Here is a 21,820-nt window from a genome sequence, read left to right as displayed (position 1 = left end):
GTGCACCTCCATGTTTATTGCAGCACTGTTCACAATAGCTAGGATATGGAAACAACCCAGATGCCCCACCACAGATGAATGGTTCCAAAAATTGTGGTATCTATACACAATGGAATATTATGCAGCCATTAGAAACAACAAAATAATGGCATTTGCGGGGAAATGGATGGAGCTAGAAGAAATCATGTTGAGCGAGGTAAGCCAAGAGCAAAGAGACAAACTGTATCGCAAAGCTCATAGAACTCATAAATGTTACAGACCTTGAGAGGCAATTTGCTCCAGGAAAGTTAGAATGTGTTTGTGACTTTAACTGAGCATCACTATCCCACACTACTGTGAAATTTGGGAAATTATGTAACCACTTAATCACAATAAAACATTTGAAGGAAAAAAAAAAAGCACACACACAAAAAGGTGCCCAAGCCCAAAGAGATGTTTGGAAAGAAGTGACAACTAAAGTCAGTGCCTGATGCTGGCATTCATCTTCAAACAGGACATGCTTCACCTTTTTAATATTCATTTTTGCTAAAGTGTACCCTAATTGTTCAAAGGGAAGATACTGTGGCCTTTCACACATGAGTGTAGAGGACTTGAGTTGGATCAACCCTCCACCTACTCCCCCCTCTCCGTCTCCACTGCCCCACGATGTAACAGCTTCCAGTGAGTTTCCTTTGGCCATTTACATTTATAGGTGTCCTGTGTTTTGGTACCATTCACCCTGTAATGTTTTCCCCTGCCCTTCTATTCCCTCCAAACATTCTTTGTTAGTGTGTTGGCACAGGGCTTGCACTCAAGAGTCTTGTGCTCTTGCTGGGCTTTTTGTTTGCTCATGGCTGACACTCTACCACTTGAGCCACAGTGGAGGTAATTGTTTCATGGATTTTCCTGCCTTGAGCTGGTTTCCTCAGATCTCAGCTTCCTGAGTAGCTAGGCCCAGCTCAGGATTTTTTTTTTAAAATGAAGCCTCTGGAGTGAAGATTTCAATGAAGCAAATTACCACATTGCTGCTTTCTAGATATGGGATCTGGGGCAGGTTACTTCACCTTTCTGGGCCTGAGCTTTCCCACCAGTATATGGGGGAGCTTGTCAGTGCTGCTCCAAGAGGTAGTTTTCAAAACAGGAGAAAAAAAAACCACCAAGTGTCATTTAATGCACAAAAAGCTCCTATATAGTAGAGCTCAGTAAGTACCTATGACTATTTTTAAAAGGGTTGTACTATCTGAGACCTCCCAGCATCATTGATCAGTGACCCTGACTCCTTCCAGGATTTCTGGGTTCCAATGCTCAGCCTTTTGCAAAACAAGAAGGGAAAGCTACCAGCGGTTTCAATTTAGGGCCATGGGGATCCATCCTTCATGTCCTACTTTTTTCTTTTTCTTTTTTGCCAGTCATGGGGCTTGAACTCTGGGCCTGGGCGCTGTCCCTCAGCTCTTCAGCTCAAGGCTAGTGCTCTACCACTTGAGCCACAGCACCACTTCTAGCTTTTTCTGTCTATGTGGTGCTGAAGAATTGAACTCAGGGCCTCATGCATGCGAGGCAAGCCCTGTATCGCTGAGCCACTCCTGCTTCTTCTGAGGAAAACCAAAACAAAAACACCTTGCTTGGGGCTTGGGGACATGTGGACCCAGGTCTAGATTCCCCATGAGGTCCTCAGATGTGCAACGAGTCTCCTTGGCAGGCAGGAGGGTGGCAGGGTCCTCTGATTCTCACTGGTCCCCACCACTCCTTTGAGAGGTGAGGGAGGCCAGGGCAAAGGGGCGGGGGGCAATGCCAGCACTACAGGACAGAGCCAGGCCTGGAACCCAGGCAGGCCTCCAGCTCCATGCTCTCTGTACCCAGAAGCCTGGGTGGCGTATGAGTACCACTCACTTCTCGGAGGTAACAGATTTCTATGAATTCAAGACCACAAGGCACACGTCTCACATTGAAGCAACCTTTGAAGACCGTCTCCATCACCTTTTCCTGTTCACACTCCTGAACACTCCTTGATAAAGAAATCTACTCCATACAGCAGTTTCTACATTGTTCCAAAGAGCTGGGGGATGCTCACTCGGTTCCCACTTTAAATAGGATTGGTACCATAGAAACAAACCTTAAATGGCATTTCAAAATGGATATATTTAAAGTCTAGCACATGTAGTTTTTCTAGGACAGTGACATGATGCAGTGGCACATGGCTTGTTCTCATTCTGAAGTTCGTTACAAAAATACCGTTGGGTGTCCTGAACTTGGCAGAAATGAAAACCCAGATCGACCGAGATAATCAAGTTTGATTTCCCTCTATCCATTTCTGACCGAAGGTTTCTACTTCTCTTTGGGAAGGCTGTCCATATTTAGGAAGTTGGGATGTGAGGTTCTGCAGGCCTCTGGCACTGTCAGTGAGGTAGGCATTCTCAAAAACACTGAGACATGCTGGGTGCTGGTGGCCCATGCCTGTAACACTAGCTACTTTGGAGGTTGAAAAAGAGAGGATCAAGGTTTGAGGTCAGACCAGGTAAATGTTAGTGAGACAACCCTCCCCCCTTTCAATCTATAGTTGTGTGCAGTGGTATATGCCTGTCACCTCAAGCTTTATGAGAGGCTGACACCAGCAAGCCAAAAGCAGGCCAGTCTGGGGGGAGCAGCCCTGGAGACTCCACCTCCATGGAGGGGAGCTAGGTATGGTAATGTGCTCTGAGTCACTATAAGCTTAAAACTAGGTGAACCAAGACTTGGGCACCCTCCTGGCCGGAATTGTGTGTTTGTGTGTCTATGTGCTGGTTCTGGGCCTTGAACTCAGGCCTGGTCACTGTCTTGACTTTTTTCCCTTGGGTGTGGGGCTTTGAACTCAGGGCCTGGATGTTGTCCCTGAGCCTCTTTGTGTTCAGGGCTAGCATTCTACCATTTGAGCCACAGCACCACTTCCAGCTTTTGAGTGCTTAATCGGAGGCAAGAGTCTCATGGACTTCAAACCACGATCCCCGGATCTCAGCCTCCTGAGTAGTTAGGATTGCAGCTGTGATTCACCAGCACCCAGCCATCCCTGAGTTTTTGTGTTCAATACTAGCACTCTACCCATTAAACCACAGCTCTTTTTCTGGCCTTTCAGTGGTTAATTGGAGATAAGAAACTCACAGGCTTCCCTGCCTGGGCTGGCTCTGAAGTATGTTCCTCAGGTCTCAGCCTCCTCATTAGCTAGGATTGCAGGAGAGAGTCACCAGCACCTGGCTTATCACCAAATTCTTAAAGGGACAGTGGCAAACTAAGATTGGTAATTACTGACTCATGGGTAAAACAGAGCCTCAGTATCAAACCCAAGTCACCATGTCAGAAAAGGGCGACAGAGTTCCCAGGCTGAGGGAGCGCGTGTCACCTGCTGGCCCGTCCCAATACACCTGTGAATTTTATTTTACTTTTTCCAATCATGGGGCTTGAACTTTGGGTCTGGTCACTGTCCCTGAGCTCTTTTTGCTCCAGGCTAGTTTCCTACCACTTTGGGCCAAAGCACCAATTCTGGTTTGCTGGTGGTACAGCAGGTAAGTCTCACAGACTTTCCTGCCCAGGCTGGCTTTGAACTGTGGTCTTCTTGAGTAGCTAGGATGACAGGCACGCGGCTCCACCTGTGAGATTTTAATGTCCTTGTTGTTCACGTGTAAAGATGGGGGTCTCAGATCTCCAGTCACAAGCAGGCCAGCCTGACTCCAAAGCTCATGCGTGCCCAGGTTACCAGAAGTCACAGCGTTCCCCAAAGGCCACATCTTAGCTCCAGGAAAGAGGGTGCAGCCAATCTCAGCCCTTCCAGATCCAAAGCTGTCCCAGGCGTGGTGGGACCCTACAGGAATGTCCATGCAGCAATCCCAGGGGGTCCAAACCCCACATGGCCTTTGATGGGCTCCAGGGAGGCGGCCTCACACCTACTGCGATGTCTTCCCAAGTAGCAGTGACTTAGAGCCACTGTCTGGAGTCTCCCAGGCCAGCAGCTGGTGACAGTGTGACATGGGGGTGCCCCGGGCCACACGGATGTCTAGCAGGGTGGGTGACTGAGGTCAGCCCTGTGCTTGTCAGCATGACCACCCTCCAGCCAAGTGGACATGGAGACCCAGCTGCGCCTCCTAGCAGCACTTCTTCCTTGCTGGCACACACGCTCCAAGGACACGGAAGCCAGTGGACCCCGAGCCTGTTTCTTCAGCTATTTCACTCCATCTCTCCCTCTACTGCAGTATGGAGCCTTGTACCCAGCAGCCCCTGCGGGTCACCTCGGGGACAGCCCCACAGGAGCTCAGTGCTTTCCAGGCTCTGCCTGGAACGTGACAATATTCAATGTGGAAAAACAACACCCCAAAACCCTGTGCGCAGGAAGACACAGAAAAGTGAGCCTCACTTTACTTTATTCAAATAATTTCTTTCTTTCTGTGAAATAAAACAGAATTGGGCAGCAATCAAAGGAACAGAGAAAGCCTCTTATATTAAATTCTGATAAGACTCTTTAAGTTCCAAGCCAGGATGATCAGGCCCAGGGTGCAGGCCTGAGCCCAGCACACAAAGCCACCGAGGAGGTCTTTAAATTAAGGAGGAAGGCAAATCCCTTTCTGAAAAACAAGTTCCTGAGGGGGGAAAATAGAAAACTTGTAAGTTTCAAAAGCCAGACGTCCTCCACCCCCCTGTGGAGGGTCCGAGAGAAAGGTGGCCAGGAAAGTTTTCAATGATTCCACTTTTGCAAACATATGCAAATACATTCCTCATTAGCAGTCCTGTTTTGGCAATTAATAGCAAGCAATATGCTTGGATTAGAGGTCCGAGTCGTGCTCGAAGGGGGCTGGGGGTGGGGGGGCAGCTTCTCTTCCAGGCCACAAAGCGGTCTGCGGAGACCTGAAAGGAGGAAGGCTGCATGAGGCCCAGAGACGCGACTCAGAAATAGAGCTCCGCTATTTCCATGCACGGTGGCAGAACGCGCCGTCTTCATCCACCCCGAGAAACACGCATCTGTGCCTTACATGCACACCCCAGATGGCTGCAGAGGCTTTTAGCTTAAAAATATTCCTTAGGTTTTTAACGCTTATCTCAACCTGCATCTACCCAACCTCAAAAATCCACTTTTCTTACTGAAGACCCATAGGCAGTGATTCTGTGAGACAAGCTGGCGAGCCGCCAGGAACCTCGGTTCTAGGCCAGTTCTGTGCCAGGCTCGGCTGAGGCACCCTCTGTGGGGTGCATTTAAATAGTCCCGCCAGGAAACAAGCAGGCGCTGTCGATGGCAAGGCCCTGGATGGATCTTCAGGAATTGGCAAGGGAGGGAGAGAGGACAGAGGTGGGAGAAACACGCAGAAAGGGCGTTTCTAGGTTGAGGGTTCATTGTGTTGTTTTATGCCAGTCCTGAAACTTGAGCTCGGGGCCTGGATGCTTAAGGCTAGCACTCTACCACTTGTACTACAGCTCCATTTCAGGCTTTTTGGTGATTAATTGGAGATAGGAGTCTTAGGGATTTTTCTACCCTGGCTGGCTTCAAACTACAATCCTCAGATCTCAACCCTCTCAGTAACTAAGCTATGAGCCACCAGCACCTGGCTAAACCTGGAGTTCAGGCTGGGAATGTGGGTTAGAGGTAGAGTGCTTGCCTAGCATGCATGATGCCCAGGGTTTGATTCCTCAGTACCACATAAACAGGAAAAGCCGGAAGTGGTGCTGTGGCTCAAGTGATAGAGTGCTAGCCTTGAGCAAAAGAAACTCAGGGACAGTGCCAGGCCCTGAGTTCAAGCCCCAGGACTGGCAAAAATTAAACCTGGAGCTCTTCTATTTTGGAATTTACAGGTTGAAAATCTCTTTCCCTACCCCTGAGCCAAACATGGAGGGGGATAAACGCACTTCAAATTATTTGCTGGGGTGATGTCCAGGAGATGCAGTGAGGGGATCTGTGGATCCTGGCTGTGTGATCTTGGACAGTGTAAGGCCTTCTCTGTGCTTTGGCTTTCTCCTCTGTAAGTAACAGGACAATGTCCCCTGCCTCTCCGGTTAAGTGAGGGACACCAAGGACCTGTCTTGAGGCCTTGGCTGCTACTCTCATAACAGAAAAGCTGTGGCTATTATTAGAACACGAACTGACTTGAACCAAAGCTGCTGCTGTCTGTGGAATGGACCAGCAGGCAGCATTCTTGACCCCAGAACCTCCTGGCATCCCCCGGCCCCTGCCATCCCTGGGGTCTTGCCTTGCCTAAAACCATGGCTGGACAAAGCTTTTGGCCAGCTGGGCCTCTGTTCCTGCCCACCTCCCCCTCCCCGAGATGTAGAGCTGGGACAGGGAACCTCCAGCTCCCTAAGCAGCATCCCCAGCCAGCCACCATGGAAACAAACCTCCAAGGGCAGGTCAGCCCACCTGGTGGACACCTCCCCAGGGACAGCAAAGGACCAGCAGGTTGGGAAGGGAGATCTCAGCCCCCGGGCTTGGGACCAGAAGAAACCCCAAGGCAGCGGGGGCTTACCTGGAAATCATGAGCTTCCAAGGGGGGTTGAGGTGCTATTTTGGTTCACCTGAAGGGACACACAGACAGAGGAAGGGGTAAGGCCAGGTGCCGGGTGCCAGGGTCTTAGGGAGGCTGAGTCAGGCCATCCCTGTCACAGCACGGCGGGCAGGTGGCCAGAGCTTAGCACAATGCCCCCTGCCTGTGCTCAAGGCCTGACCTTGCTGATAAGGACACAGAAGCTGGACCAGGGCCACCTGGTTCCTGTCCCTGGCACACAGAACCTATCATCTCCAGATCTCTGAAGTCTTTAAGAATGTCTTTTGTGTGTGTGTGTGTGTGTGTACTGAGGGAAGAAGGGGGGAGAAGAGAGAATGCCCAGCAGCTGTGGGCTGCGGTGGGCATCAGGAAGAACAAGGCAGGGGGAGGGTGAACAGAAGGGTCTATGGGGGCGAACAGGATCTGACTACTTCATTGGCATATACAAAAATGGAATAATGAGAGGCTGGGAATGTGGCTCAGTGGGAGAGTGCTTACCTAGCATGCATGAAGCCCTGGGTTCAATACCTCAGCACCACATACACAGATAAAGAGCTGTGGCTCAAGTGATGAAGTGCTAGCCTTGAGCAAACAGAGAAGTTCAGGGGCAGTGCCCAGGCCCTGAGTGCAAGCCCCAGGACTGGAGCAAAATGGAATAATGAGACCCATTAGAAACAGTTTGATAAAGGGGTGGGGGGAGGTGAGAGTAACAGAGGGGAAATTTGATCAAAGTACTTTCTATGCATGAGCCCTCTTTGTATACACTGAGAAAGGGGGAGAAAGGGAGAGGAAGATGGAGAGGGGGCCAGACAGACAGAGACGAAGACAGGTAGAACTCAAGGGTAGAGAGACTTCATGGCGCTCAAGCAGCACATGGAGGATTGGCTCAGGCAGAGGGTGGCTAGACCTCCACAGGATGACACCCTGCGAGGCACTCTGGCCTGACACCTCCTCCTCCCCCCTCCCCCTCCCCCCCCCGCCCCTGTTCATAATGGAAATCGGCCAGCTCCATCTGACTTGAGCCGCAAAGAGTCCCACACACAGACAGTGAGCTAGCAGCCCAGCCAGGGAAACCATACTGCAGAAGGGCCCTGGGCTTCAAACCTGAAAAGTTCCTTTCAGATTGGCTGGTGTCTTATAATCTCCTTTCAAGACCTAGGAGAGAGAAAGAAATATCACCACTGTGCAAATAACCAAAAGTTGAACTTTAATCCATCACTGATGGCACATCTACCCGTCCACCCACCTATCCCATGCATTAATCCTTCCTCCCTCCCTTCCTCCCTCCCTCCCTTCTTGTGTTTATTAAGCTCTTCTTATTCCACTGAGTAGCCACATTAACCAGATCAGTGAATTCTTGTTCTCAAGCACAACAAACACAAAAGGGAGATGGCAGAACAAAGGGTATGACCGGGGTGGCCAGAAGTGGCCAGGAAAGGCCACCTGGATGGCAAGGGAAAGCAGCCAGGCTGAGGAAACAGGAAGAGCAAAGGCCCTGAGGCCCTGAGCTACATTTAATGTACTTTATAGTCTTTTTTTGTCGGTTGTGGATCTTGAACTCTGGGCCTGGGCGCTGTCCCTCAGCTTTTCAGATCAAGGCGAGCGCTCTACCACTTGAGCCACAGCGCCACTTCTCCTGAGCCACATTTAAAAACTAATGAAACAGGGGAGACTAATGCCCAAGATGCCAAAAATATGGGCAAATTCAACTGACAATGACAAATCTCACTTTTTTTGTCCTAAAATGTCCAGATCCAGTGTGTAATTCAACTCACAGAGAGTGGGACCACCAAAAACATGGAATTGGAGCTGTGGCTCAAGTGGTGAAGCACCCTTTGCGCGCGCGCGCGTGTGTGTGCGTGCGCGTGTGTGCGCGCACGCACACCCCCATCTTGGGGCTTGAACTCAGGGCCAGAGCACTGTCCCTGAGCTTTTATGCTCAAGGTTAGTGCTCTACCACTTGAGCCACAGCCCCACTTCCATGTTTTTGGTGGTTCACTGGAAATAAAGTTTCATGGACTAGCTGGGCCAGCTTTGAACTGAGATCCTCAGGTCTCAATCTCCAGAGTGGCTAGGGCTCCAGGCATAAGCCACAGCACCCAGCTTTCTTTGTTTTTGTCTGGGGGCCCTGGGTGCATTGTGCAAGTTCACTGGGCCCTTTAATCACTTGAGGTCCATCCTTTACATGCATGAGCCACCGGCTCCCAGCTCTTAAGAATTATCCTGCCAGCTCCAGTCACATGTTTGAGAAGTGACTGTTAAACCTTATATAGTAAGAAGGGGACCCAACCCACATTTATCTATGCCCCTCATCATCAAAGGCTTCCCCAGCTCTGGAAACAGGCAGGCCAAAGGAAGAGTGAAAGAGTGGATGTAAGATACATGTGTGCATAAACAGACCTGCCTCAGCCATCAGAGCATAAGAGAGTAGGTCACCATGAGCTTTGAGCTTCCTAGTAGCCCGAGCAAAAATGGAAATACAAGCAGCTCTTCCATTCACACGTCTGTCACCTAGGCACCAGTCAGATCCTCGGGGACGCTGGCTCCCGTCCCACCAGCACCGAGAGTGCACTGCTGTCCACGCTTAAGTCGGCTCACCCGGTGGGTGTTGTTGATGACAATGGGGTCCGGGTTGCCGTAGTTGGGAGGATTCGCATATGGGTCATAGCCGAGCCGGGCCAGCATGGGGGCGATCTGAGCCATGTCCCTCACCACGTCCCCAGGGATGTGGCCAGTCCACTTAGACAGGGCTTCCAGATTCACGGGCTTGATCACCTGGTCTGTGGACCTCTCGATCCTGGGGAGACAGAACTGTGGTCAGCACTCGGGGGTGGCAGGCCATGGGGGGGGGCTGACCTCAGGCCGCCCTGCCCTGTGGTGGGACCACATGGCACCTCTGTGTGGTGCAGTGAGCAGCCCGACAGGGCCGGGGGAAAGAGAAGCATGAGCCACACATGCCGTGGTGACTCGACTCCCCCTGCTCCATGTCTCTGAATCTTTCAAAATAACCCTTTATGCTTATGGCTAATGGAGATTTTTGTCCTTGGGCAGGAATGTGGAAGTGAGTGGTAAAGTGACTGGTCTGATGCTCATCTGCCTCCCGCACACCTGGTCCTGGTGACCGGGATGCACCCTTCAATCCCTTCTCCCAGCTTTCCAGCGCCACAGCGGTTGAGGGCTGACTCCCGAGACCAGACGCCTGGGTTCAAGTGCAGCCGTGCCCAATCTGGCTGGGAGGCCTTCGCAGACCTAACTTGCCTCTTAACTCACCCTTGAGCAGAGAAAATAACAGTAAAGAAAACCACAAGCCTGCTCCCAGGAGTAAATGGGTTACTGCAAAGAAAGTGTTTGGTAGAGTGCGTGGTCCTCGCTAAGCGTTAGCTCTGTCCCTGACTCACACACGTACACACACAGACAAAATTTTTGATTGGGGATGGGGAGCAGGTATGGTAGCATACACCTGTAGTTTCAGCCACACAGGAAGCATAGGTAGGAGGGCCAAGGTTTGAGGCTGGCCCAGAACAAAAGCACGAGACCCTCTCTGAAATATAAACTAAAGTTAAAATAAAGGGGGTAGGAGGCTGGGACATGACTAAAGTGGTAGAGTCCCTAGCAAGATCCTAAATTCAAACCTCAGGACCACCAAAAGGAAACCAAAGAAAATCTGTTTCTGTTTTTAAAACAAATAGTACACTAAATGTATTGACCTACGACTTTCCCCCCATCCTACTCGATGCTTGGCTCTTTGTATGAGCTGAGTAGCACTGCATAGCACAATGAAGTTTATTTTTCTGTGTGGTCGGGAGATGAAGGCTTAGGTTGTTTTCAGTGTTCCACAACCATCCCTCTCCGGGCTACTGGCACACCACGCCATCGGAACCATGAGGATCCCACCACTGGTACCCGAGGGTGGGAGCCCAGGATCAGGAGCAGATTTCTAGATGCTTCCATCACTACTAAGAGATGACATGGGAAGCAAAGTACAAAGGGGCCACACACAAAGTAAAAAGAGGCCATACACCTCCCCTTTACTGGTCCAACAACACCCCAGTGTTATCAACAGACCCTGAGAAGGACTAGCGGGGGACAGCAGAGATTGGGGGAGAGGGGGGATTAAAGGCTGTCTCTCAGTTCCTGTTTACTGTGTTTCCCCAACTGTCTACAATAAAGACATAGTTTTTTGGGAACCTGATGGGGTTTTGTTTGTTTGTTTTTGTCTTAATTCTATACAATATCCCAGCTCCAAATGCCAGGACTGGTGGCTCATACCTGTAATTCTGACTACTTGGGAGGTAGAAGCGGAAGGCTTGAAGATTGAGACTAGTCTGGGCAAAATATTAGTGAAACCCTATCTGAAAGCACAAGGCCTGGGGCGTGGCTGGGCAGTAGGGGGCGTGGCTTAAGCACGGAGCAAAGCACTTGTCTAGCAAGTGCAAGGTCCTGAGTTCAGTGGGCAGAGCTGGCCAGGGGCCTCCCCTGTGCTCAAACGTCTACAGTTGTGGGGGCTCTGCCTGGCAGGGTCTGGCTGAGGAGAGGGAGCGGGAGAGGCCATGTTTCTGGTCCCCTGGCAGCAAGGAGATGGCTGTCTAATATTCCACCACAGAGATGACAGGAGCTCACTGACGTCCCGAGGACCTGGGATCAAATCCTAACAACTCACTTGTCAGCTGTGTGGCCTTAGGCCTGTGCCTTCTCTCTTTAGGGATGACTTGCTTCATCTTTAAGAGAAGGACTGGAGAGGCTGCCAGGCCCCTCGCAGACAGCCATGGGGATTCGAGGAGGGGGTGTCTGTCAAGGGCTTGACCCCAAGCCGGCCACGGGACAGCACCTGAGTTCTTTTGGTGCACTTAGCACTTACTGCTGAGGACTGCAATGACAACGCCTAACACTGGGGCGAGCTGTAGCTTCCAGCTGCAGCCTCACGAACCTAAGCACAGAGAGGCTGATGATTTGCTATAGGCCGCCCAGCTAGGAGATGGCACAACCCGGACAGCCTGGCCCTGGAATCTGTGTACTGCAGTTAACCATCGCCCCCTCCTGCCCTCCAGCAAAGCATGTCCCAAGTCCACTGGTTCTATGGGAAAGCACAGGCGGTGCTGCCCGCCCCCTACTCCGTGCCCAGGTCAGGTGGCAAACACCAACTCTGCAAGGCTTTGCTCCTAACCACATTCCCCGTCCCTGAGCGTCTGCATTTGGACGAAGTACACCCAAGCTCAGAGAGGTACAGAAACTCGCCCAAGCCTACACAGCCCATCTTCAGCTGTGGGTGGGAGGTGGCCTGAGGCGTGCGCACGCGCACAGGGCGATGCTCCCGTCCCGGGATGCATGCGTGCGCGTGTACACGGACGTCCCACGCTCACCTGGACAGGAAAATGGGAAGGAGGAACGCCCGCAAGCACGGACACGCGCAAGAGGCCAGGGCACGGATGCGTACAGAAGCCCGCACTCACTTGAACAGGAAGATGGGGGTGTGTGTGGAAAGAAAGCACACACGCGTGCGCATACACACCCATCTGCACCGACTTGGGGGGAGGGGGCATGGCAGGACCCACACACGCATGCGCACACAGTCCCACTGGCACCCACTTGGACGGGGGTGGCAGGCCGCAGGCACGCACGCGCACCCCGCCCGCCCGCACGGACGCCCGCACGCATGCGCACCCCGCCCGCGCGCACTCACTTGGACAGGGAGATGCCCCCGGGCTTGCCGATGAGCTCCTCGTGGTGCAGGACGGCGTCGCTCCAGGCGATGCCCAGGAAGTCGAGGATGCGCTGCAGGGAGCGGCGCGGGTGCAGCACCAGCTGCTCGTAGTAGACGGGCAGGCACTTGTCCCGGCCCACCTCCAGGCACTGCGCGTACATCACCTCGATGGCGCGGTTCCACTTGGTGAGGCAGTCGCGGTAGCTGCTGAGGTCGAAGCCGGCGATGGTGACCTTGCGCGTGATCATGGAGTGCACGGAGGCGCGGCCGTCCCGCACCATCAGCAGGAACTTGGCGTTGGGGAAGAGGCGCGCCAGGTAGACGGAGGACTTGAGCGTGAAGGGGTCCTTGTTGCACAGCACGCGCGCCGGCTCGCCGTGCTTGGCGATCACCTCCAGCAGGAAGGCCTGCATGGCGGCGTCCAGCACCTCGTCCGTCACGCCCGCCTCGTCCAGCCGCAGCTTCTCGCGGCCGGACTTGGCCCAGGCCTGGCGCATGGCCAGCAGGCGCGGGATGATGCGGGTCTCCTCCCCGCAGCGCACGGCCGGGTGCGCGTCCAGCATCACGCGCATCAGCGTGGTCCCGCTGCGGGGCACGCCGCCCACGAAGACCAGCGGCGTGGACCGGCTGTAGCGGTACTCGGCGCGGTCGGCGCCCAGCACCACCAGCTCCTCCTGCTCCGGCCGCATGGCCCGCCGCGGGCCGCCCGGCGCCCCGCACAGCAGCGCCCGCGGCCCGAGGAGCCGCGCCGCCAGCACCAGCGCCAGCGCGCAGCCCGCCAGCAGCAGCGCCCGGCGCACCGACAGGCGCATGCCGGGCCGGGGGCGGCGCGGGCCCGGCCGGGGGCCCCGCTTCAGCGGCAGGGGCTCGCGTCTGGGGAGAGAGGTGGACACGGAGGGGGGGGCCTGGGTCAGGGAGGGCCGGCTGCCCGCGACCCCGGTGCCAGGCACCTGGCACCTGCTGGCCCACTGCGGGGGCCCAGCTGTCTGTCCTCCCCGGACAACTCAGGCCTGGCAGTCTGGGTCCAGCCCAGTTAACTGTGTGGCCACCCCCGATGGGCTGCTGGACCATAGCCAGACCCTCAACCCCCAGCGAGGCCTCCACCATCTCCTGCCATCAATGACCTAACGTTTACTCTAACATTCACAGACCAAGGGTGGGAAATGGAGCCGGGCGCCGGTGGATCAGGAATCCTAGCTACTCAGGAAGCTGAGTTCGGTTCAAAGCCAGTGGGGAGAGGGAGGGGGTTAAGTCCGTGAGACCCTTATCTCCAATAAGCTATTCAGAAAAAGCCGTAAGTGACGCTGTGGCTCAAGTGGTAGAGCGCTAGCCTTGAGCACACAGAAGCTCAGGGATAGCACTCAGGCTAAGTTTAAGCTCCAGGACCAGCAAAAGAATAAAGAAAGAAAAAGTGGGATGCTGCACTGGGTGAAGGAGCCCCCCCAATGAACCTCAGCAGGAGGCTGACTTCCAGAGCATCACAGTACCAGATGGACCCGGGCAGGAAGTCCATGCGACCTCCCTTCTCAGTGGTAGGTGGGCATGGTGGTGCATGCCTATCGTCCCAGCCACCTGGAAACTGTACATAAAGGACTGAGGCCCAACCTGGCTAGAGCATAAAGCAAGGTCCTAATCTCAAATATAACTAAAGCAGAAAAAAAAAGTGTGTGTGTGTGTGTGTCTCTATCCAAAGGCCCCGAGTTCAATTCCTGTACAGCCACACTCCAAAAGAATGGGCTGTAATCCTGGGGAAGATGATGCGGCCACTGCACAGGACAGGGGGGTTTGCTGCCCTCACCGGCGCTCAGTACATGGTTGCAGATGCATGAATGAGCAGGGGCTGACTCCAAGAGCTGGGAAATCATCCCTGGGGGTGGGGGGGACTGAGTCACAGGCTGAAGCCCAGTCAAGGCCAAGAAGGAAGGCCAGGCCAGTGCCCTGGGGTCAGAGGGTTCTGGGAGGGGCGGGAAGCCGGGCTGTATCTCAACCTGGGGTCAGTGGCCAGTCCGAGCATCGGAGCGAGCCAGGGGTCTCTGGAAAACACACCTGGGCAGTTGTGCTGTCAGTACTTGGGGCTTACGGACACCCCCGACCCCAGGTCTGTGACAGGGAAGGCCCGCTCCAGGACACTTTTAGAAGGGAGGCAGGCAGGCCAGGACACAAAGCCACACAGCCTGAGCTTTTTTAAGTGCTGCCTGAAACTTCCCTCCTTGGACTCAAGACTGAAATTGTGCCAGTTACTATGAGCTGAGTTTGAAGTCCCCTGTGGAGCTGCCAATCACACTTTAGCTAGAATTAGAATAATCACCCTTTTGGGTGAACAGATGGAGATGAGGAATAATTTCGAAATGAAGAGTTGCTTCCAGAAAGTGTGTGTGTGTGTGTGTGTGTGTGTGTGTATGTGTATGTGCACAGGGAGGTGGGGGGAGGGGTAATGGGGTACATGCCAGGGTGTGTGAGGGTGGTGTGTGTGTGTGTACTCATGAGTCTGTTTGTGGCTGGTGCAGGGGTTGGGCAGATGAGGACATATGGGGGGGGGGGGGGGGTGGGTGGTCAGTCACTGGGCTTCGGTGGGTCCTGAGTTCTGCATTTTCACACTTGCAGAGCACTCACTCTGCCGAAGTGTTTCCATATATTATCCGAGCAACTTGCCCAAGGTTGCGCAGCCCGAAGGGCAGGCCTTGATGGGCCACGGTCATCATCCACCCTCCATTCCCAAGGCCCAAGGAGGAGCAGAGGCCTCAGTACCCCGTGGTGGGGGCAGCCGCGGCTTTCCAACCGGCTGGCTGCACAGAGCAAGGTGCAGCCAGGGAGCCGCGCAGCCATGCTAGAAGCCAGGGGCCTCCATCCAGGAGGTGCCTTACCTTCCCTGGGCACTCTCATGTCGGGCCTCCAGCTGCCGGGCTTGCTCAGGGAGGGCTGCTGCTGCTGCCACCACCCTGCGGAAGGAAGGAGGCCTGTGTGAGGGAGGAGCGCTGGGGAGGGCGGCTGCCCTCACAGGCAGAAGGCTTCGGCTGCAGTAAGCGCCCTCACCATCGCCACCCGGGCCTGCTGGGCCCAGCCGGTCAGGCTGTGCCCTGGGCGCCAGGAACTGGGGCGACAGTGTGTATGGCGCTCCTTGGAACTGGACGGAGCTCTGCCCCCGAGGGAGATGCCAGGGAGGAGGAGCCCTGGGTCCAGACTCTCACAGACCCACCTCCCCACCCCGCCCAGGACATGCAACGCCCGTTCCTCCCCCTGGGGTTACAGGACAGGGCTGGCCTGTAGCTAGGACCTGGCCAAGATGGCAGCACGGGGTGCTGGTGGATGGAAGGCCGGGCAGACTCACTCAGTGGGGGTGGCCTCCCACTCACCGTTGAGGGGAAATCAGGGCAGGGAACAGAGCTGAGCGTGCAGCTGGACTTCCTCCCCTGTCCTGCTGGGGGCGCCCTGGGCATGGGCAGCTCCCTTCAGACAGAGTTGTGCTCCTGGGAGCCTCAGTTTCTCCATTCTGAAGAAAGGGCTGTAAGGCATTTGCCGGCATCACGGGGGATGGACGCAGCGACCACTGTCCTCAGCCTCCCTTCGCTCACTCCTTACCTTGGTGTTTGCCTACTCCTAAAACTCCAGGCTCCATCCCAAGCCCAGACACCCAACGGTAACCACAGCAACCAGCCCCATCCCCCAGCAGGTGTAACCTTAGCAACATCCCCCACCCACCCCTCACCCAAACTCCAGAATCCTCAGGTATGGCTGTGAACCTGCCCAGGTCTACCCACCGGGAACAACCAGGCCAGGGCGCTGGCAGCGCTCCCCAGAACAGGCTGGCTCAGGCCCAGGTGACCTCGGGCAGCCCTTGAAATGCCAGTGAGCGCAGAGCCTGCCAGCCCGGCAGCTCCCACGGTCACAGTGAGGGCCAGGCCCCTCCAGGGAACAGCGGCCCTTTGAGAGGCGTGGGAAGGAGCCTTGAGGGCCCTGGTCTCTTGGCTTAGGGAAATGTGAAGCTCAAAGAGAACAAAATGTAAGACTCCTTCCGTCCATACCGGCGGCTGCTACATTGGGGCTGGGCTGACCACAGGGAGGAAAGAGGCTGGATACAACGATGGCACACGACTGTCCTGCTTGTGCAGGGCCTCTCCTGCCTGCCTTCCCTGGACGCCAGTGGACAGCTCGCTCCAGCCGAGACCCTGGACGTAGGGCTCTCAGTCACCTAGAGGTTGTGCAGAGTGCAGGTTCCAGGCCACGCCACGTGTTTCCACATGCAAGGCCTGGGCAGCCGTGGCAGAGGTGGGGCGTCCAGGAGACCCCTCCCCGTGCAGTCCGAGGGACAGCCGTCCGTGACATCGAGGGAGAAAGGAGGAGGGCAGTGCAGCAGGGACCACAGAGACGGAGGCCTGCCAGCATCCCTGGGACGGTCGCCATGGCGACAAGCTCACAGACCTCCACCCAGGAACGTTCCATCACCGCCTAACTCGGCCGAGAGGAGCATCAGCAACGTGGCAGCTGTCGAGCCCCACTGGGTGCCCTGCCCGGCACCCAAGGCTGTGGGTGCCCTGCCTCCCTGTGTCCACACACCCGCCGTGGGGCGGCAGCACACCTCATCCAGCCCCTGCTCTCGGCAGGCGGAGAGGGAAGAATGCTGCTCTATTCGAGAAAGCTGCTTACATCCAGACTGTGAAGCCTGAGTCGCTAACTGCGCACCTACTATGTGCCAGGACTGTGCCAGCTGGCAGATCCAAGGGTTCCCAGGAAACCTGGCTGGGGAGTGGTGGCCAGCGGCCTGCTGGGCCGGCTGAGCAGGCAGCCACCATACTTGCTTACAAAGTAGACCTGGACACGAGCCCAGTGGCTTGTGCCCAAGCTCAGGGCAGCCCTGGGACCCCTCACACCACACCGGGGCACACAGATGTCACCCCCTCTTCCCCGGTGTCACCGGGATGACTGACACAGCAGCTGGCTGAGAAGGGGACCCACTAACTTCCTTTTGTCCCAGTTGGCCCCTTGCAAGGCCTCAACTACAGGTCCCTGTAAGGGACACACAGGTCCACCCTGAGAATGCACAGCAGGTGAGCTCCCTCCATTGAGGCTGACCTCTCTAAAAGCTCAGTGACCCCTCCAGAGGACAGAGTCAGGGGGACAGAGTCAGGGGGGTGTCCATGGCTCAGGGTGGCCACTCAGCTTCTGGTACCCCCGATACCCCAAAGGCACAGAAGCATCCTCCAAACACTGAGCAAGGGGTCAGGGCTGTCCACACTCCAGGATCAGAAAGCCCGCAGCTCAGCTGGTCTCAGCCACCCAGGCGGCTCTGCCAGTACCCAGAGCTGGGCACAAGCTGTGCCCGGCAGGATGCCCACTTTTCTTTGGCCAGTGCTGCACAGCCGGCCACCAAAGGCTACTCTGACCTCTGGCTCTTCCAGCCAGCCAGTCCTGCTCCATCCCTCACCATGGGGGCTCAGCATCACTGCAAGAGACACCAGAGTGAGACCACCACTTGGTGGGCGGGGCTAAGCAGTTGAAGGAGGGGCTGTGGGCCACAGTTGGCTGTGTGTGTGTGGGGGGGGGAGGTGAAGTACAGCAGCCTCAGCTTCCCTGAGGGTCCTCAGGCTGAGCCACCTGGCTTGCAGTGCAGCTCTGTGGTGGTGACTCAGAGTCAGACGCTGGGAAGGACTGCCAAGATGAGGGCAGGACCTGAGGTTACAAGTCTCTGGTCTCTAATTAGGGACTAATTAAGTGCTCCACAGGGCAGCCATTAGGAAGTACATGTAAGGATTCATCATACCCTAAGCCACTGGGAGACCTCTGATGATTAAAAAAAAGAAGTGATCTGATCCTACCAGGGCACTGCATGAACCAGGGAGCATGTTCTCACTGGGCGTCAGAGGAAAACCCACCATGTGTGGATTTCTAGGTTTACTGTGTCGCTCTGGAAGCCGGGAGCCTGCTGTGCTTTGGTGGCTGAGGCCAGCCCTGAGGGGAAGGGGGAGGAGCGACAGAGCAAGAAGGGGCCAGAGGCCAGGGATGCCGTGGCCCCGCCCTGGGACCCTCACTCCCAGACCTGGCCGGAGCTCCACCCATTCAGTCTCTACAAACATGCCCACGTCTGCAAACGCTAAAACAAACATCAGAGGAGGGTGCTGGGACTCACTGTCACACTGGAGCTGGACGTCACCTACCCCAAGCCGAGCCCACGGTGGTTCCTACAACGCCAACCCGGCTGGCACAGGAGGAGCGGCTGGGCTGGGTACCCGTGAGCACGGCAGCGCTGGAGTTCAAGGGGGCCAGGAGGACGGGGAAGCTGCCAGGGCTGACAGCCTGCCCTCACCAGCAGGGGCCACCCGCCAACATCCGCCCAATAGAGGGGCAAAACCACAGCACCACCCCACCCCACCCCTGCCAGCCTGCCGCCAGCGTGCCAGCCACGCCAGTCAACGCCAGGCACCCAACAAGAAGTTGGGGGAGCTTGGGCAGCACCCCTTCCCCCCACCATGGCCTCAGTGCTCTGTTACTTTTCAGTTTAGGCCTCAGGGTTTTCGCAGCCGGGATTACATACACAAGCCACCGCACCTGGCTTGTGATTTGAGACGGGCCCTCACTAAACTTTTGTTGCTCAGGCTAGCTGCAATCAGGGTAGCACCCAACCTTTGTCTCCCAAGAGGCTGGGATTACAGGCATGAGCCACTGCGCCTGACCTGAGGCTTACAAGTCTCTTTGGAGCTAACTCTGCAGTCCTGTTCTCATTCCCTCTTTCCCGGGAGCACTGTAGGTGAGTGTGTGAGGACGCCCCACGCCAGCTCTTCCTAGGACGTCACACCCTCAGATCTGAGGGCAATTACACGTGCCCTGCCGTGCTCAGAGGCCCTGCATTCTCCACAGTCTGTGGACACTTGCCTGGTCTTGTCCATGTCAGCTCTGTCCTACCCAGAACTGGAGGACAGATGAGTAAAGCCACCCAGCCCGGAGGGCTCGGGCACCGGGTGGAGACAATGCAGGCTGCTCCCGCCAGCTGCCAGTGCTGCGTCCACCGCACCAGGAAGCCACGGCCGACTGATGGGCACCCGTGGCCCTCTCCTCTCGGCTTTAACACAAGGACACAGGCACCCACCCCGGGAACACGTCCTGCGTGCCAGGTGACAGTCCCAGGGACCTGGGTAGAGACCGGCAAGCGGCAGGATCACCTGGGACCTCACCATCCAGCCCATCCCAGGGCCCTGGATGTGCGGGTCAGCGCCCCCAGCACCCCCCCCGTGCCCACGAGAGGCCCCTCCAGGGCCAGAACAGGGCGCCCCTGCCATGCCCACCCACAGCTCCCTCTTGTACCAACTTGGCCAAGCTGATGGTCCCTCCCATTTTCCAGAGGTGGGGACTGAGGCTCCTCTTGGCTCCGGCTTGCGAGCTCTGGTCTCTGCATGGGCATCTGCCGCGTCCCCTGCCTGCTCAGCCACTCTGCAGGTCCTAGGTGCTTGGAGCGAGGAGGGGACGGACAGGCCGAGTGGGCTGGCATCCAAGTGCTGCCAGCCAAGGCTCTGTGCCCACTAATGTGCACTCAGGCAGGGCATCGGGCAGGCCTGTCCACGGCGCATGGACAGGTGCCACCGGGAAGTGGGCAGGCACTGGAGGCTTGGGACTGGGGGAGAGGGGTCTGTATACGCCAGCCTCAGTTTCCTCCCTTGGAAAACAGCTCCCACCACCTGCTGCTGAGGGGGACTCTGAGTACCGAGGGGCAGGGCAGTCCCCAGACAACAGCGCCCCCAACCGGGCCTTCCTCAGGCCGGGGCTGCGGGACCACAGCTGGCCCTCTGCGTGTGCCCCACCTTTCCCTCCCAGCACTCAGGGCCTCCCAGTGCTCTGAGGTGGGACTCCTTTCGTGCTCATGATACCCACAACTTCCTGCCTCCGCCCACTCCCAGAGCCCACATTCCCAGGCAGTGCCAACGTGCAGTGGGGTGTGATGGGCCCTCTGGAGGCACACCAGTTCCCCCAAGGGAAGGGGGGGGGTCATTGCCCGGGTACCGCTTGGTGCCTGCTGCACAAACACACCCAAGCCTGAGCCTGACAGTACAGGTGGCCTCCACGGACAGCCTCCTCTTCCAGGAAGCCTTCCGAGATTGTGCAGCCTGATCGGGGCCTGCCCTGGGCTCTCACAGACTCCCGTCTCCACTGAGCTCCTTCAAGGGAAGGAACCACGGTGTATTCCCGGTGCCAGGCCTGAGACTGGTATTACAGCAGGCAATTAATAGGGACTTCTAGAACGGTCTGGAGGGAGGAAAAGTGACGTGGGCTGAGAAGTCCCACTGAGCCAATTTGTCCATCTTAGTTCATGGCTTCTTCATCCAAGAAAAAGGGGGGTCACCACTCTGTTTATATACCAGGTGATGGGGAACACCTGCTAGGTTTAGAGAGGGAAGAGGGCTTACCCACAAATTAACAACTTCCACGCTCAAAACTCTAGTCTCTCCCCTGGATGAGCAAATCAAACACCACATGGTATTTATAATACACCTTAAACCAGCTGCTTGTGTCTGTCAGAATATATAAAGAACTCTGTGAAATCAACATGCAAAGGCCAGGAATGGCAACAGTTCAATGGGCTATCTTGAAGAGCTACTTAGTCAAAGAAGCTCATCTCATTATCTACCCCAAATGGGAAGAACACATGGGATCTGCAAACCCTGAGAGCTAAACTGAGACCAGAGCAAGTGTCAGCAAGGACAGGATGCGGGCAGATTCCTCCTGCTCTTCCGGGGAGGGTAAACCCGGCGTCCGTCCCGGGGAAACCGGCTCAGACCACAGCTCAACACGGCCCCGGGCAGGGCCAGCCAGTCCCGTGCAAGCATGCACCAGGGCACACGGGGTGTGCCCATCAGCTCTGCTGACTGCAGGACCCACTGCAAAACTGCCCCGTTGCCGGGGCAATATCCAGGACCCATCGGGAAGGAGCCTGGCAGGCTGCACAGATGCCAGTGCAAGCAAAAGGGGTGCTTCCTGGCTATGGGGGTCCCTGGAGGGGTGGGAGAGTGCTAGGCCCCTCTGAGGATCAGGGTTCCAATTACACGTCCACACCTTATTCAGAAAACCTGCCAGGCGCCCACTTGGCCACACTGCGAGGAGGAAGGGGCTGCTGCCTAAATGGGGGCCCATCTCTAGCCCCCCCTTTCCCAACCACCCCTTTGCGTTGGTCAGGTCTCCACTCAGTGTCAGGTGCCAGGAGTCTTGGCCTTCCATGCTGCCACCCACACCCCAGATCTCGACACAGACAGCCCCAGGCTCATCCTCTGCACCTGTAGCCATGGCCGCTTCCTCCCGTCTTCCCACAGCAGGGGACAGAATGTCCAGCTACCTGGCACAGGGGGGTCCCCGCCTGTGGTGTGCTCTGCTCTCCGCACAGGCCGCCACTCCAGGTCTGTCTGTGCTCCAGCCAAAAACCTTCAGGGCAACTTTGTCTCTGTTCCCACCCCACGCAGGTCAACGCAACTGCAGATCGGCGGACTTGGCCTTTAAACCGGGGTCAGATGTGCCGCTGCTGGGCTGCAGCCCTGCCCCAGGGGCCTTCGTGTTTTCCGGGTGTCACGGCCCAGCCTGGTCCCCGCGGGCCTGGCTCTGGCTGCAGGAGGCCGAGCTGGCCAGCTGCGTCAGGCCTGTCTCCGTCTCCCTCTGGTGACCTCCTGAA

The 21,820-nt window shown here is 56.1% G+C and overlaps 1 protein-coding gene across 1 annotated transcript; it reads right to left on the bottom strand.

Annotated features, from left to right (window-relative positions):
• Positions 1-4,350: 4,350 nt before the first annotated feature.
• Tpst2 (tyrosylprotein sulfotransferase 2) lies at positions 4,351-15,113 on the bottom strand. The gene is made up of 6 exons (XM_013014525.1): positions 15,039-15,113; positions 12,154-13,047; positions 9,072-9,270; positions 7,578-7,628; positions 6,456-6,504; positions 4,351-4,848 (listed from the first exon to the last, which is right to left on the bottom strand). Exons 2-5 carry the CDS (start codon positions 12,984-12,986, stop codon positions 6,463-6,465), a joined length of 1,125 nt encoding a protein of 374 aa, XP_012869979.1. The 5' UTR covers positions 12,987-13,047; positions 15,039-15,113; the 3' UTR covers positions 4,351-4,848; positions 6,456-6,462.
• Between the last annotated feature and the right edge of the window lie 6,707 nt (positions 15,114-21,820).

This window comes from Dipodomys ordii, unplaced genomic scaffold (genome assembly GCF_000151885.1).
Source record: "Dipodomys ordii isolate 6190 unplaced genomic scaffold, Dord_2.0 Scaffold23, whole genome shotgun sequence".
In the NCBI taxonomy this organism is placed as follows: domain Eukaryota; kingdom Metazoa; phylum Chordata; class Mammalia; order Rodentia; family Heteromyidae; genus Dipodomys; species Dipodomys ordii.
This window is presented reverse-complemented; position numbering and strand designations above follow the sequence as displayed.